The sequence below is a fragment of the Oncorhynchus clarkii genome, chromosome 5 (assembly GCF_045791955.1).
Source record: "Oncorhynchus clarkii lewisi isolate Uvic-CL-2024 chromosome 5, UVic_Ocla_1.0, whole genome shotgun sequence".
Taxonomy (NCBI): Eukaryota; Metazoa; Chordata; class Actinopteri; order Salmoniformes; family Salmonidae; genus Oncorhynchus; species Oncorhynchus clarkii.
Genome location: NC_092151.1, coordinates 91,477,548 through 91,494,977, shown reverse-complemented (window position 1 = coordinate 91,494,977; position 17,430 = coordinate 91,477,548). Strand labels below are relative to the sequence as shown.

The window sequence follows — 17,430 nt, the reverse complement described above, 5'->3', positions numbered from 1 at the left end:
CTGTGATTGGGAGTCCCATAGGGCGGCGCACAATTGGCCCAGCGTTGTCCAGGTTTGGCTGGGTAGGCCGTCATTGTAAATAAGAATTTGTTCTTAACTGACTCGTCTAGTTTAATAAAGGTTTAATAAAAATTAAAAAATAAATACCGTGACATCCCGGCAATTTTGAGAAAAACACTGTATATCGCAGTTGTCTTCACTTGTCACTAGTTACCACAGCCACAAAGTCATAAACCCCGTTTATTTTTGCATTGTCTCTTCTTAAAATGTGATTTTAAACCTAACATTAACCTTATGGCTGACCTTAATACAGCACTCTTTGACTTTGTGGCTGCTGTAACTAGTGGAATTGTGCCTGTTGTTCATACGCGTGTCCGCTCTCTCGTTGGCTAGAATGGTCCAACCTAATCTTGCCTCGTTAGAGCACAGATTGAACAATGAGACAGATATTTCACTGGATGTTTAAATGTGAAGCATCCGCTAGCGTTTACACCCACTACCAAATATGGTATATGGTTTAAATATTAAATACTACCAAATATGGTTTACACCCACGGGCAGCGGGAGAAGATTGAACAAGATGGATTTTGGCCGACATTCTGCAAATGTTCTCAGCGATGAAACGTTTGATCTCAATACAGTTTGATGTTCCCAAAACTAGAATATGTTATGAACAGAGTGGACTGCGATTTTTATACTTTACCATTTGCAAAAGTTTTTTTATTTAAAATCATGTTGTTTAGAAAGAGTGCAAAGCAAAGGCGAATTGAGTTATTGCACACGCGCACTTCACAAAGTAGGCGTTCCCTAACGGAAATATGCAGATGAGGCTAGAGAACGCACCAATAGGATCTCACTAGCTCGTCTTTAGCTCTGCCCCCCTCCTTGCTTGTTTTTCCCACTGTGGCGCATTTATTCCCATCGGAAACGACCAGCTGTGGTTTATATTGGTTAGAGCAAGAAGGGGGTAGCTGCATCCCAATATGGTGACCGGGGAATGGACGAGTGGGTGTGTCGAAAGGAAAGTAGTGGGCGTGTGGAAAAGTGTGTGGAAAGCACACTCTGCGACTATAGGTTATGGTAATTTCTAGACAACTGGGTCAGTGATCTTCTTGTCGGAAAATCGAAACTCTACAGAGTTCCCGAGTTGGATGACCGTTCAAAAAGATTTTTCCCAGTCAGAGCTCGTTTTTCCCCAGTTCCCAGTTGTCTTGAACGCACTGAAGTCGGATATTTCCGAGTTCACAGTTGTTTTGAAAGCTACATATAGTGTGTGAATTTGTTGCTGGACTGGCAGACAACGTTCAGTCGGAACCGCGCATACATTTTTTAATTCGGTGTGTTTCTGAGGACGATTTCAGGATAGGAGCGCTTGCGTTTAGTTCTACATAAGGAGATAACTACAAGATAATATTTTGGGATTGTTTTGCGGTTGAATCTTTTTGAAAAGCCTACAGAATGAAGTCTAAAAATACAGTAATGGGAAAGTTCCTATGTTAATCACGAAGAAGAGGTGATTACTGATGATTTCGGATTTACGAAGTAGGAATTCGTATTTTTAGGAAAATATCCTGCATAGGCTACGGGAGGAATAATATTCTTTCTTCATATGAGTCGTCCCATATCCTCTGCCCCGAGTTCTATTCAAAGTTGAAAAACCAAGATGGCGGCGGATTCCCTACAGGTAAGAACTCTACAACTAAACGCTTTGTCTTACAACAGTTTGTGGGCCTATAATGACATCTTTCGTTTTCAGGTCATGGTTATTTCTGTAAAGGACTGGCCTTGGTAGGAATTTGTTTATACCTCGTTACCCTGTGTCCAGCTGTAGTGTTAGACAAAATGTGATTGTATCCCTTTGCATAATCCCTCCCTAGCCTATTTTGTTTGATTGCTTCTTAAAGCGGAAGTGAAATTATTCACGTGATCAATAAAGTAATATGCCCTAATCTCTGTTACTCAGATTATGTCAAACCAATCTCTGTCTCTGTCTGTGGGTGTGACAGTTTGTTTAAGGCACCCCATAGAGCTGGGTCATATGGACAAAAATCGTTATTGCGATAAACGTATTGAATTATAACGATATATTGAACGAAAAGATTATAACATTAATGTGCACCATCGTTTTATTTTATTTTTTATGACCCTTACAACTACTACTTTGAATGTTATACCTATCAATTGTCATATGAACAATCACCTATATTAGAAAAGTTATTTCTGTTCAAACTTCACGTTTCTCTGGTAGGGCTCTATAGGTTATTTATCGTTATGAATCAGCAAAATGTCCACCAACTGACCACCTAGGATAGCCCCGCTATTGTTATTTACTGCGGCTCTTAAAATGATTTATCTCTTGTTCTTTTTTTAAAAGGTATTTTCTTAACCTCATTGTTGGTTAATTAAGGGCTTGTAAAGTAAGCATTTCACCTGTTGTATTTCGGCGCATGTGACAATACAATTGGATTTGATTCATTAACTTCAGGTGACTAGAGTATAGCTCTTTGGGTTCAGAGCAGTGAGGGGAGAGCAGAGGGCAAGGGGGTTATGGAAGAGGTTTTACAAACAAGGAAGTGGATTGTTCCTCTTGTGGTTATCAAGAACATGGAATTCCAACAGTTGGGGATGTATATCCTCTGAGTTAGGCCTTTATGAATGACTTGGTACAATCTCTGCCATTTGGTCTGGAGGGGCACTTTAGGGTTGTGTTGAATGTGACCTCGTTCCCCAGGCTAACTTGCTACTGGGCATTTCCATGTAAAAGGACCCATGTGAAGTTAATAGAGGCATGTCAAATTGAAGCTAAGAGTCTCTATTTTATGGAGTGAAATTAAGGCATGTATAACCATTTATCTATCCCAAAAATGTGTAATAAGCCTACGCAAAGGACTTCGGTAAAGGGGTCTTAGACATTTACCAGAAAGTCTTTAAAATGTATTAGAAATTCATCAAAACACACAATATTGTTGAATTAAAGACCCCTGACAACTACTTTATATTTAGTTTTTGATTAAATAAAATTGCCTTCTGTAAGTTTTAAGAAACATTGCCTTAACAGTGTCTTAATTCTTTACCAAAACCCCACATCTCTTAAAGATATTTTAACATTTTGTCATGAGGGAGGATAATGTTGGGGCGGCAGGTAGCCTAGTGGTTAGAGCGTTGGACTAGTAACCGAAAGTTTGCAAGATCGAATCCCCGAGCTGACATCAGTTAACCCACTGTTCCTAGGCCGTCATTGAAAACAAGAATTTGTTCTTAACTGACTTGCCTAGTTAAATAAAGATTTAAAAAAAAAAAATGTAAATTCACACAAGTAAAGGTAGACCTACCAATTAGTTATAGTGTTTTTACTGATATCAAGTTTGCTTATGATTTATTAAGTGATTAAAACATGTAATTCTGTTAGTTAAAAAAAAACAGATTTTGGTATCAGAATTACTGCAATTGAATTGGCTGAAATGGGAAATCATAGTAGTTGATCATAAACCACAGTTGGGCCTCCTGCTACTGTCCTCCCTTCCACTGGCATTCTGTTCACCTCATAGGGTCTCCTGCTACTGTCTTCCCTTCCACTGTTCACCTCATAGGGTCTCCTGCTACTGTCCTCCCTTCCACTGTTCACCTCATAGGGTCTCCTGCTACTGTCTTCCCTTCCAATGTGGAAGGGAGGACAGTAGCAGTTCACCTCATAACATATTTTTTCCCCTTTCTGTTTGGTGGTCAAAGTAATGCTGTGCTGTACTGTGATGTCCAAACTTGTGAAACAGACGTTGAGAATGATATTCATATCCATAATTATGCACTTCTGTGTAGTACAAATCAGGCACCCATAATGTAATTCTGTTACCGGATGTAATTCTGTTACCGTATGGGCTCCTGAGTGGCACAGCGGTCTAAGGCACTGCATCTCAGTGCAAGAACCAGTCCCTGGTTCGAATCCAGGCTGAATCACATCTGGCCGTGATTGGGAGTCCAATAGGGCGGCGCACAATTGGCCCAGCGTCGTCCAGGTTTGGCCGGTGTAGGCCGTCATTGTAAATGAGAATTTGTTCTTAACTGACTTGCCTAGTTAAATAAAAAAAAATGTAAATCCACTTCATCTACTGCTGTTCAACAAGCAAAACCCATTTATTCAAATGTAATCTGTCATGTCAGGCTGAAACCCCATTCTTTCTGCAGTCACCTTTTGACTCTTCAATCGGAGCGGAGTTCAATCGGAGCGGAGTTCAATCGGAGCGGAGTTCTCGGGAAAACGTGTTCACGTAAAAAAACGGGGACATTTTACCACAATTCTGTTACCAAACTGAGTCAGTGAAATTCCATTATCGGTGAATTGTTGGCCTACTGCATAGAGAGACCTGGCTGGTGGATGAGATTACATTAACCCTACTAGGGGGGGGGGGGACGGACAAGATTAATCAGATATTAATAGCAGTATCAGTATTCAACATGTCGTGGTACAATAACACATGTAATAAATGTTGGAACGTTGGTTTATAGGCAGACACTATCCATTTAGTCACAGTGTGGATGGAGTGGGACGTGTCAGATGTGGGTTAAGAGGCCATTTTGGACTACACCCATGACTCTAAATTGTTATTACAGTCAGTCATATTAAGCATGTTTGCGAAAAAGACTGAGGGTTACAAAGTACAACAGTGTACCTCCAATAGTCTTTTGCTTTAAACAGCACGTGGACACCTGTTATCCCACAGGGGGAATTAGTGAGTTACGCAATCAGGCTGCCATTTGTCTCTTCTTCTCTGTCTGTCGCTCTCTCTTTCCCCCTCGCTTTCTCTCTCTCCCCCTCGCTCTCTCTCACGCTTTCTCTCTTTTTCTCTCTCTTCCCCTTGCTTTCTCTCTCTTCCCCTTGCTTTCTCTCTCTTCCCCTTGCTTTCTCTCTCTCCTCCTCGCTTTCTCTCTCTCCCCCTCGCTTTCTCTCTCTCCCCCTCGCTTTCTCTCTCTCCCCCTCGCTTTCTCTCTCTCCCCCTCGCTTTCTCTCTCTTCCCCCTCGCTTTCTCTCTCTTCCCCCTCGCTTTCTCTCTCTTCCCCCTCGCTTTCTCTCTCTTCCCCCTCGCTTTCTCTCTCTTCTCGCTTTCTCCCCTCGCTTTCTCTCTCTTCCCCCTCGCTTTCTCTCTCTTCCCCCTCGCTTTCTCTCTCTCCCCCTCGCTCTCTCACGCTTTCTCTCTTTTTCTCTCTTCCCCCTTGCTTTCTCTATCTCCCTCTCGCTTTCTCTGTCTCTCGCTATGCTAAGACCCTGTCCTTCAGCCCAGCACTTTATTTTTTTGCTGGAGGTTGGTTCCAATGTTGGAGGAATGCCTGAAACCACATTTCTACATTCTTCTGTCGGAGTCTGACTCATCTTTTTAAAATGAAACTCATAACACTAAAGCCGCCGGCCCTTTCAGCAAATAAGCATGTTGCAAAAACAACTGAGGGTCATAGAAGTACAACACTGTAGCACGACCGGCCCGCTCATGAGGTAGAACTATGTAGCCTCGTGTGGCGGGAGATTGACATGGGGCGACATTTTCTGAGCTAAACTGACCATGGCGCTCTTCCAACAACAACACATAATAAAAATGAAAAACAACTAGATTTAACTCTTGACCTATCACAAATATACATGTATAACTTCATTCATACTACATGGTATTTTTGGCCGATACCGATATCCAATATTTTCCTTGCCAAACAACCCGATACCGATATTACACATTTTAGTGGCCTTTTAAGCATTCTAGTACAGTAAAATAGTTAACACACACACATGGACTCAGTGGTCTAAGGCATTGCATCTCAGTGCAAGAGGCGTCACTACAGACCCTGGTTTGAATCCAGGCTGTATCACATCCGGCCGTGATTGGGAGTCCCATAGGGTGGCTCACAATTGGCCCAGCGTCGTCCGGGTTTGGCTTGGGTAGGCCGTCATTGTCAATAAGAATTTGTTCTTATCTGACTTGCCTAGTTAAATTATGGTTACACAAACCACACTGACCAAAAATTATTTTTGCAGTACTTGTGTGTGTTGGTGTCTGGACTACCAGGCTGTTTCCTTGGTGACCTAGTGACTGTTGTGTTGACAAAAATAAATAAAAAAGGCTGATGTGAGCAACGGGTGTGGCTGACATAGCCGAATCCTCTAATTTGAAGTGGTGTCCACATACTTTTGTATATATAGTGTTTGAAAACCATTGTCATTTATTGATTGTACGGGACCCTTTATTGTGCCTTTTACGACTGAATCAGTCATCTTGTTTTCTCCTCTCTAAACTCCCGATTTCAGTCACCATGGCCACAATTCTTCATTGCACTATTGTTCTAAATGAAATCAACGTCTTCACCCTCCTTATCATTCAGTTAAGCCTCATTTAAATTTGATTGCGAAGTAAAGTGCACAATTATCAGTTTCTATCGCCCATTCATCCATTTAGCCTATGTCATTCAGAGGAGGAGAGAGGCGTGTTAGAGCCTGGCAAAAAAAATTTTTTTTTAAATAAACGGTAAAACATTTTTTTAACTCATTGCTCAATATGTTTGATTTGTAATGAAATGTAAAATACAAACATTACGGCAAAGTCAGGGAAGAAGCAGGTGAAGCTTTAAAAAAATATATATTTGTTGGCTTATTTATTTACAAAATCAAACGTCATTGGTCCGTTGTTGGTTCTAGTGTTTTAGGCTCTGAGGCTAAATGTCGGAGTTCGCAGGACTTGTTGGTGTCTGGACTACCAGGCTGTTTCCTTGGTGACCTAGTGACTGTTGTGTTGACAGCTACGGTACAACAGGTTACAGTAGATCTGTGACGGTTACAATTCGTTATTATCAGTAACATTTTGGTATTATTACCTCTAAATATTAGTCTAATATACAAATGTCAGATTCGAGAGGAATTCCGAAAAATAGATTGATTGCTAAACCATTATTGTTTTTGAACAATTTGCATAACGTTACCAACTCTGCCGAGGTCAAATTGGCAGGAGAGGATGCTAGGCTATAGGCTATTCATCCTATAGCTAGGATGAACCATGAAAGGAGCTTGGCTAGTTCAGTTGTTAAGAGAGGAAAGGCTGGACTCTCTCCTGTCATCGTTCCTCACACCTTTGCTGACGCTGCAACAATGTGGGAAAGTGACGATGCAATTGTGACAATCCATTCAGATGTGAACAGATACACATGCAAACATGTCAAGAGCCTATTTAACAGTGTTGAGTAGTCTATAGAAATTAAGAAAATGTAAGAAAATAATCTGTGTCAAATTATAACCTATGTGCCTTGTTGGATTGTCCATTTTGACACATTAGCTCGTTGTCGGACCTCAGCGCCAGAACAACCTTGTTGACTGCTGTTGAATAATTATTGAATAGTCAGACACATCCATCTTTTATTTAAAACAAGACCAATGTATTTATTCACTAGAATGAAACCATTGTATAAAAGTCCACACATCAAATGCAGCCTATAGGCAAGAGCTTCTACGCCCCGCACATCTAGCGGATGAGCTACTGGCTCGTCAGACGGCAGTTGGGAAGAGTGGTAGACTGACTGAAGTTAGCAAAACAACGGCTTTATAATCATTAGTAAACACTCCCACTGTTAGGTCAAGTTTGTGTACATGAAAATAAAGCTAATAAATAAAAATGATGATGAATGTAGGACTATTTATTTTTTTTAATTTTTTTTTCAACCGTTTTGACGTCTTTTTTATGTTCGTGACGGTCTTCGTACGTAACCGTCGGTTACGCGGTTATTCAATCGCCGTCACCGCCTCCGGTTCCATTGAAATATCCTTGTCTGTCTGGCCAGAGGATGGATGGAGGATTCTTTTTTTTTTCATGGCGGTGTTGGGTTGAAATGTGGATGAGAAGGCAGAAGAATAACACGTCTGTGGCTTTGGGAACCGCGCTACTTTAACACCCAAACGATACTTAACTCGTCTGCTTGCATCACTGGGGGGTTTTATCCACTATAACAGCTTAGCGGGATTTGTCCTCCTCAGTCCTCTCCAAACTGCTTATCAGCTATTCTGATGCCGCAAGGAGCAGGCTGTGAAAACAAAACACCATAACTAAACCAAGCTGAGTGACTGCAGACTCCTGTACGACGTACCAACCAGTATGGCCGTGGTGCTTCATAGCAGTGGATTGTACTACTTCTCCAGTTTGTTGTGAACTTGTTTCAAACCAAGGAAACGGAGGGGGGGAAAGCTGGTACAGTACATTGGAAAATGCTTGGATCAGTTCATACCTCGGTGCTTAATGTCATGGACATGGTAAGGAACACCTGTTCAGCTCTGTAGGAGTTGTTTGTAGTTGTCTCCATTACATTCATCATAGTGAATGTCAAGTTCTTCTCTATACTAATTATGGGAGTCGGCATTCTGTATGAGTTGTGTTGTGGTTTATAGCTCAGGATGAACTAGCTAAACAAGGTCAGATAACACAATGGCCTGCTTTGTCTACGCAGTATAGCCACATCGTTAGATCATTTAAACATGTTTGTCTACAACTCCGTTGAAGTTGATACTGTATATTTGTAAATAGTGAAGAGAGATCCTTGCCTTTTTTTTAAATCCAGTATAGCTGAACTGATTTGTAGTACAGCAATTCCACAGTAATGCAATTGCGCTGAGAAAATGTTTCCCAAACCAAAACCATTGATTTCAAAGTTTAACAAACCATTAAACTCTATGCACAAGGACACCGTTTAACAATTTACAAAGAACATGTTTACAAAAACACATTTACTAGAACTGTGCAGATTCAACGTTTTATTAACAGAATTTCTGTCAAATCTCCTTCAGTTTGTGACTACGTTTTCCAAAAAAATATCTGCTCAAGATTCAAAGTTGTCAGCTATGACTTTAGAAAAAATATATATTTTGGTTATTGAACTACGGTGAAGTGGATTTACACACGGTAACGGAATGTAATCATGGTTCCCTGGTCTGTACGGTAACGGAATGTAATCATGGTTCCCTGGTCTGTACGGTAACGGAATGTAATCATGGTTCCCTGGTCTGTACGGTAACAGAATGTAATCATGGTTCCCTGGTCTGTACGGTAACGGAATGTAATCATGGTTCCCTGGTCTGTACGGTAACGGAATGTAATCATGGTTCCCTGGTCTGTACGGTAACAGAATGTAATCATGGTTCCCTGGTCTGTACGGTAACAGAATGTAATCATGGTTCCCTGGTCTGTACGGTAACGGAATGTAATCATGGTTCCCTGGTCTGTACGGTAACAGAATGTAATCATGGTTCCCTGGTCTGTACGGTAACGGAATGTAATCATGGTTCCCTGGTCTGTACGGTAACGGAATGTAATCATGGTTCCCTGGTCTGTACGGTAACAGAATGTAATCATGGTTCCCTGGTCTGTACGGTAACGGAATGTAATCATGGTTCCCTGGTCTGTACGGTAACGGAATGTAATCATGGTTCCCTGGTCTGTACGGTAACGGAATGCAATCATGGTTCCCTGGTCTGTACGGTAACGGAATGTAATCATGGTTCCCTGGTCTGTACGGTAACAGAATGTAATCATGGTTCCCTGGTCTGTACGGTAACAGAATGTAATCATGGTTCCCTGGTCTGTACGGTAACAGAATGTAATCATGGTTCCCTGGTCTGTACGGTAACAGAATGTAATCATGGTTCCCTGGTCTGTACGGTAACAGAATGTAATCATGGTTCCCTGGTCTGTACGGTAACAGAATGTAATCATGGTTCCCTGGTCTGTACGGTAACAGAATGTAATCATGGTTCCCTGGTCTGTACGGTAACAGAATGTAATCATGGTTCCCTGGTCTGTACGGTAACAGAATGCAATCATGGTTCCCTGGTCTGTACGGTAACAGAATGCAATCATGGTTCCCTGGTCTGTACGGTAACAGAATGTAATCATGGTTCCCTGCTCTGTACGGTAACAGAATGTAATCATGGTTCCCTGCTCTGTACTACGCACACACACACATGTATGTAATTCTGGATATGAATCAGTGTTTCCTGGTAAATGCCAGCTTTCAAAAAGAAACGAAAAGCTGTTAAATCAAATGGTTGCTGACCCAAATCGTCAACGACAACAAAAATCCATTTCAAAATAAGGCTTTTTATTCATTGACGGAAATACCAGTCGACGTGCTCCAACATCAAAGGCTAACATACTTCATATTAAATTCTCAAGCTGCTTGGAAATTAGTGTTGGGTGTGTTACTGTTTGGTGAAGATTGTGTTGATTATCCCCTTTTCCAGTGTGCCTGCCGAGAGAGAGGATTATTTCTCCAAAACGAGAGTAAAGACGGCCTCCAGATCACTGTTTCTCGAGGTCAAAGTAATGAGGCTGATGCACATCGAGTTGGACAGTTTGTACTTCCCGACAGCAGCCACTCACTTTGAGCAGGCCAAGTTCCTCCTCAAATGCAAGTAAATTAGAGGGAAAGTGATTGTGCTTGTCAGGCCCAGTCCTAGCAGTTCTGATGCTGTCCTAGGCCAGATCAACATACCCCCCCCCCCGTGTCCTGTATAAGGATTTGGAATGGATTTATTGAGTAATTATGTGGTTCACGTGCATTTCAGTTGAACTTATTCAGTAGCACTTAGAAACGAATCATCGTTGCCAACCATTCATATCAGAGAGTTACAATGTTAATCACTAATATATGGGGTGCCAACTACCTATATTAGGACATATAATTGTAATCAATAAGCCACGTACAGTTGCAGTCGGAAGTTTACATGCACTTAGGTTGGAGTCATTTAAAACTCGTTTTTCAACCATTCCACAAATTTCTTGTTAACAAACTATAGTTTTGGCAAGTCTGTTAGGACATCTACTTTGTGCATGGCACAAGTCATTTTTCCAACAATTGTTTACAGACCGATTATTTCACTGTATCACAATTCCAGTGGGTCAGAAGTTTACATACACTAAGTTGACTGTGCCTTTAAACAGCTTGGAAAATTCCAGAAAATGATGTCATGGCTTTAGAAGCTTCTGATAGGCTAATTGACATAATTTGAGTCAATTGGATTTGTACCTGTGTATGTATTTCAAGGCCTACCTTCAAACTCAGTGCCTCTTTGCTTGACATCATGGGAAAATCAAAAGAAATCAGGCAAGGCCTCAGGGGGGAAAAAATGGTATACCTCCACAAGTCTGGTTCATCCTAAGAAGCACTTTCCAAACGCCTGAAGGTACCACGTCCATCTGTACAAACAATAGTACACAAGTATAAACACCAGGGGACCATACAGCCATCATACTGGGCCTGACACTCAGGAAGGAGACGCATTCTGTCTCCTAGAGATGAAAGTGCAAAAGTATCTATTTCCATAGTAAAACGAGTCCTATATCGACATAACCTGAAAGGCTGCTCAGCAAGGAAGAAGCCACTGCTCCAAAACCGCCTTAAAAAAGACAGTCTAAGGTTTGCAACTGCACATGGGGACAAAGATCGTGCTTTTTGGAGAAATGTCCTCTGGTCTGATGAAACAAAAATAGAACTGTTTGGCCATAATGACCATCGTTATGTTTGGAGGAAAAAGAGGGATGCTTGCAAGCCGAAGAACACCATCCCAACCGTAAAGCACGGGGGTGGCAGCATCATGTTGTGGGGGTGCGTTGCTGCAGCAAGGATTGGTGCACTTCACAAAATAGATGGCATCATGAGAAAGGAAAATTATGTGGATATATTGAAGTAACATCCCAAGACATCAGTCAGGAAGTTAAAGCTTCTTCTTTTTTTTAAGCTCATCCAGTGGAACTGTTAACTCACAATTTTTTATTTGAGTTTTGGAAAAAGTGTGTTCATAAAATGGATGCCACCGGCCTCATTTCACAGGAGCAGAATTAGCTTTCTCTCAATGAAACAGCCTTGTAAAAATGTAGTTACATATCGAATTTGATTGTCCAACATCAGTTTTATAATTTATTAATTTTTGTGGCCGCGAAGAGTGTCCTCTTCCTTCTGCTGTGGCGGCAGGTAGTCTAGTGGTTAGAGCGTTGAGCCAGTAGCTGAAAAGATCGTATCCCCGACCTGACAAGGTAAAAATCTGTTGTTCTGCCCCTTAGCAAGGCAGTTAACCCACTGTTCCCCGGGCGCGGACAACGATGTGTTTCAGTTGAAGGCATTCAGTTGTACAACTGATTAGGTATCCCCCTTTCCCTAAAAGACAGAATAAATGATTAAGAATTGCAGCGGGAAGGGATCCAGCTTCTGTCAAATTAATGTCAAAAGTAGAAATTGTTTGCATTTTGGCAAACCATTTTCCTAACCTCAACTTAAGTCTCCCAACTTTAATGATCCTAACCTGCTCTGTGAGTTCTCCTAACATGCTACGAAAAGTCAAATCTGACGTTAATCTGATCCCTTTTAGCCATGACCAGCCGGCCCTGGTGTTCGTCGACAGCATGTTTTGTTGTTTATTTGGCCTAATTCAAAGTCTCATGCCTAGGCTATATTAAATTAGAATCCTAGATTGTATTTCAAAACAGCTGTGTTTTTGTTATTTCTTAATTAAAATGTTCATACGAATAGCCTTTAGGACAGGTCATTCACAAATGTATTTTATATAAATATAATATTTTGAAGATGTGTTTTATAACTGTGTAGGTGACTTGTTCCTTTTGGATAAATGTTTTTTTGTCTTTAAAAAATTATAATATTAATTTATGATTTATAGCAGAGTTGAAGACGCAACTGACAATGTTTATCTTTTTAATAAAACCTGTCATGTTGGTATAAGAACATTTGTTCTACTTTATGACAACTTCGTAATGATCCAATCTAGTATGCAGTGGTGTATTCATGGATGCCAGGCCTCCCAAAAAAAATGGACCAATCACAGGAGAAAGCATCCGAGTGAGTGAAACAGCGCCCCTCTGTCTCTCTATGTGTAGCCCATCTATTTTATGCTGTCTGGTCAAAAAGGGTATGACATTGTTGCCAACTGTAGCATTGAAGGCAAGAGAAGCCAGCAAACATCTGGCCTCCCTTGGCAAAAAAATCTATTTACAAAAATAAATAAATAACTTGCCAATCTTCGTTGAGCTCAACTGAGCGAGCTTGGGTTCCCCAGTGATTTTTTTTTTCCCCTTGCGTACCGCTAATGCTCTAGTGTGTACTGTACTGGACTATACTCTACTTTACTGTACTAGACTAGACTAGACTATACTCTACTGTACTGGACTAGACTATACTCTACTTTACTGTACTGGACTATACTTTACTGGACTATACTCTACTTTACTGGACTATACTCTACTTTACTGCACTGGACTATACTTTACTGGACTATACTCTACTTTACTGGACTATACTCTACTTTACTGGACTATACTCTACTTTACTGGACTACACTCTACTCTACTGTACTGGACTATACTCTACTGTACTGGACTATACTCTACTTTACTGGACTATACTCTACTTTACTGGACTATACTCTACTTTACTGGACTATACTCTACTTTACTGGACTATACTCTACTTTACTGGACTATACTCTACTTTACTGGACTGGACTCTACTCTACTGGACTGGACTCTACTCTACTTTACTGGACTATACTCTACTTTACTGGACTATACTCTACTTTACTGGACTATACTCTACTTTACTGGACTATACTCTACTTTACTGGACTATACTCTACTTTACTGGACTATACTCTACTTTACTGGACTATACTCTACTTTACTGGACTATACTCTACTTTACTGGACTATACTCTACTTTACTGGACTATACTCTACTTTACTGGACTATACTCTACTTTACTGGACTGGACTTTACTCTACTTTACTTTACTGGACTGGACTTTACTCTACTTTACTTTACTGGACTGGACTTTACTCTACTTTACTGGACTGGACTATACTCTACTTTACTGGACTATACTCTACTTTACTGGACTATACTCTACTGGACTGGACTTTACTCTACTTTACTTTACTTTTTTTTACTTTTTCTGTCTGTCCTGTTGCAGTGACGTGTTTTCCTCTGCATTCCCTGTCATTGTTTGACCAGCAAGCCAGAGGACTTTTGTTAAGGTCAGCTGGTGAGGCCTAGTGTGTTTGGTCCAGTGTATAACCTGTGTTCCAAATGGCACCCTATTTCCTTTTATAGTGCACTACATTTGACGAGAGCCTATAGAGCCCTGGTCAAAAGAAGTGCACTATATAGGAAAATAGGGTTCCATTTTGGGGTAACAGTAGACTAGCAGCACCACTGAGAGGCCCCGTGTCTAAGTATTGACCAGCCTGACGCCTGACCAGCCACAGATGAGCTGCTTTCCCTTTAGTCTGTTACATAACGGTCACAGAGCCGCCGACGATGGCCTGCCAAGTAACTGTAGTGCCAGATTACAGACCAACAAGACGATGGCCTGCCAAGTAACTGTAGTGCCAGATTACAGACCAACAAGACGATGGCCTGCCAAGTAACTGTAGTGCCAGATTACAGACCAACAAGACTCAAATGTTACTTGTCACATGCTAGGTAAACAACTGGTGTTGAAAAATACATGGTAATTGTGACTTCTGGATCCTTCCCAACAATGCAGAGAGAAATATAAAAACTAATAACGCAAGGAATAACCACACAATGAGTAATGATAACTTGGCTATATACAATACACACACAATGAGTAATGATAACTTGGCTAGATACAATACACACACAATGAGTAATGATAACTTGGCTAGATACAATGAGTAATGATAACTTGGCTAGATACAATACACACACAATGAGTAATGATAACTTGGCTAGATACAATACACACACAATGAGTAATGATAACTTGGCTAGATACAATACACACACAATGAGTAATGATAACTTGGCTAGATACAATACACACACAATGAGTAATGATAACTTGGCTAGATACAATACACACACAATGAGTAATGATAACTTGGCTAGATACAATACACACACAATGAGTAATGATAACTTGGCTAGATACAATACACACACAATGAGTAACGATAACTTGGCTAGATACAATACACACACAATGAGTAATGATAACTTGGCTAGATACAATGAGTAACGATAACTTGGCTAGATACAATACACACACAATGAGTAACGATAACTTGGCTAGATACAATGAGTAACGATAACTTGGCTAGATACAATACACACAATGAGTAACGATAACTTGGCTAGATACAATACACACACAATGAGTAATGATAACTTGGCTAGACACAATGAGTAACGATAACTTGGCTAGATACAATACACACACAATGAGTAACGATAACTTGGCTAGATACAATGAGTAACGATAACTTGGCTAGATACAATACACACACAATGAGTAACGATAACTTGGCTAGACACAATGAGTAACGATAACTTGGCTAGACACAATGAGTAACGATAACTTGGCTAGATACAATGAGTAACGATAACTTGGCTAGATACAATACACACACAATGAGTAATGATAACTTGGCTAGATACAATACACACACAATGAGTAACGATAACTTGGCTACAATACACACACAATGAGTAATGATAACTTGGCTAGATACAATAACCACACAATGAGTAACGATAACTTGGCTAGATACAATACACACACAATGAGTAATGATAACTTGGCTAGATACAATAACCACACAATGAGTAACGGTAACTTGGCTAGATACAATACACACACAATGAGTAATGATAACTTGGCTAGATACAATACACACACAATGAGTAACGATAACTTGGCTAGATACAATACACACACAATGAGTAATGATAACTTGGCTAGATACAATAACCACACAATGAGTAACGATAACTTGGCTAGATACAATACACACACAATGAGTAATGATAACTTGGCTAGATACAATAACCACACAATGAGTAACGGTAACTTGGCTAGATACAATACACACACAATGAGTAATGATAACTTGGCTAGATACAATACACACACAATGAGTAACGATAACTTGGCTAGATACAATACACACACAATGAGTAATGATAACTTGGCTAGATACAATACACACACAATGAGTAACGATAACTTGGCTAGATACAATACACACACAATGAGTAACGATAACTTGGCTAGATACAATACACACACACAATGAGTAACGATAACTTGGCTAGATACAATACACACACAATGAGTAACGATAACTTGGCTAGATACAATACACACACAATGAGTAATGATAACTTGGCTAGATACAATACACACACAATGAGTAACGATAACTTGGCTAGATACAATACACACACAATGAGTAACGATAACTTGGCTAGATACAATACACACACAATGAGTAATGATAACTTGGCTAGATACAATACACACACAATGAGTAACGATAACTTGGCTAGATACAATACACACACAATGAGTAATGATAACTTGGCTAGATACAATACACACACAATGAGTAACGATAACTTGGCTAGATACAATACACACACAATGAGTAACGATAACTTGGCTAGATACAATACACACACAATGAGTAACGATAACTTGGCTAGATACAATACACACACAATGAGTAACGATAACTTGGCTAGATACAATACACACACAATGAGTAATGATAACTTGGCTAGATACAATACACACACAATGAGTAACGATAACTTGGCTAGATACAATACACACACAATGAGTAACGATAACTTGGCTAGATACAATACACACACAATGAGTAATGATAACTTGGCTAGATACAATAACCACACAATGAGTAATGATAACTTGGCTAGATACAATAACCACACAATGAGTAACGATAACTTGGCTACAATACACACACAATGAGTAATGATAACTTGGCTAGATACAATAACCACACAATGAGTAACGATAACTTGGCTAGATACAATACACACACAATGAGTAATGATAACTTGGCTAGATACAATACACACACAATGAGTAACGATAACTTGGCTAGATACAATACACACACAATGAGTAATGATAACTTGGCTAGATACAATAACCACACAATGAGTAACGATAACTTGGCTACAATACACACACAATGAGTAATGATAACTTGGCTAGATACAATAACCACACAATGAGTAACGATAACTTGGCTAGATACAATACACACACAATGAGTAATGATAACTTGGCTAGATACAATAACCACACAATGAGTAACGGTAACTTGGCTACACAATACACACACAATGAGTAACGATAACTTGGCTAGATACAATACACACACAATGAGTAACGATAACTTGGCTAGATACAATACACACACAATGAGTAACGATAACTTGGCTAGATACAATACACACACAATGAGTAATGATAACTTGGCTAGATACAATACACACACAATGAGTAACGATAACTTGGCTAGATACAATACACACACAATGAGTAACGATAACTTGGCTAGATACAATACACAC

The 17,430-nt window shown here is 40.1% G+C and overlaps 1 protein-coding gene across 2 annotated transcripts in view; it reads left to right on the top strand.

Moving 5' to 3' along the window:
- Positions 1 to 943: 943 nt before the first annotated feature.
- Positions 944 to 17,430, top strand: part of LOC139409568 (serine/threonine-protein kinase N2-like) — a 47,032-nt gene continuing 30,545 nt past the window's right edge. Inside the window, exon 1 of one of the 2 annotated variants that reach the window (XM_071154916.1) lies at positions 944 to 1,684. In XM_071154916.1, the coding sequence (XP_071011017.1) occupies positions 1,664 to 1,684 (21 nt within the window). In that variant the 5' untranslated portion in view covers positions 944 to 1,663. Of the gene's footprint in view, positions 1,685 to 8,067; positions 8,276 to 17,430 lie in introns of those variants that run through there. The other variant, XM_071154917.1, reaches the window with a different exon arrangement.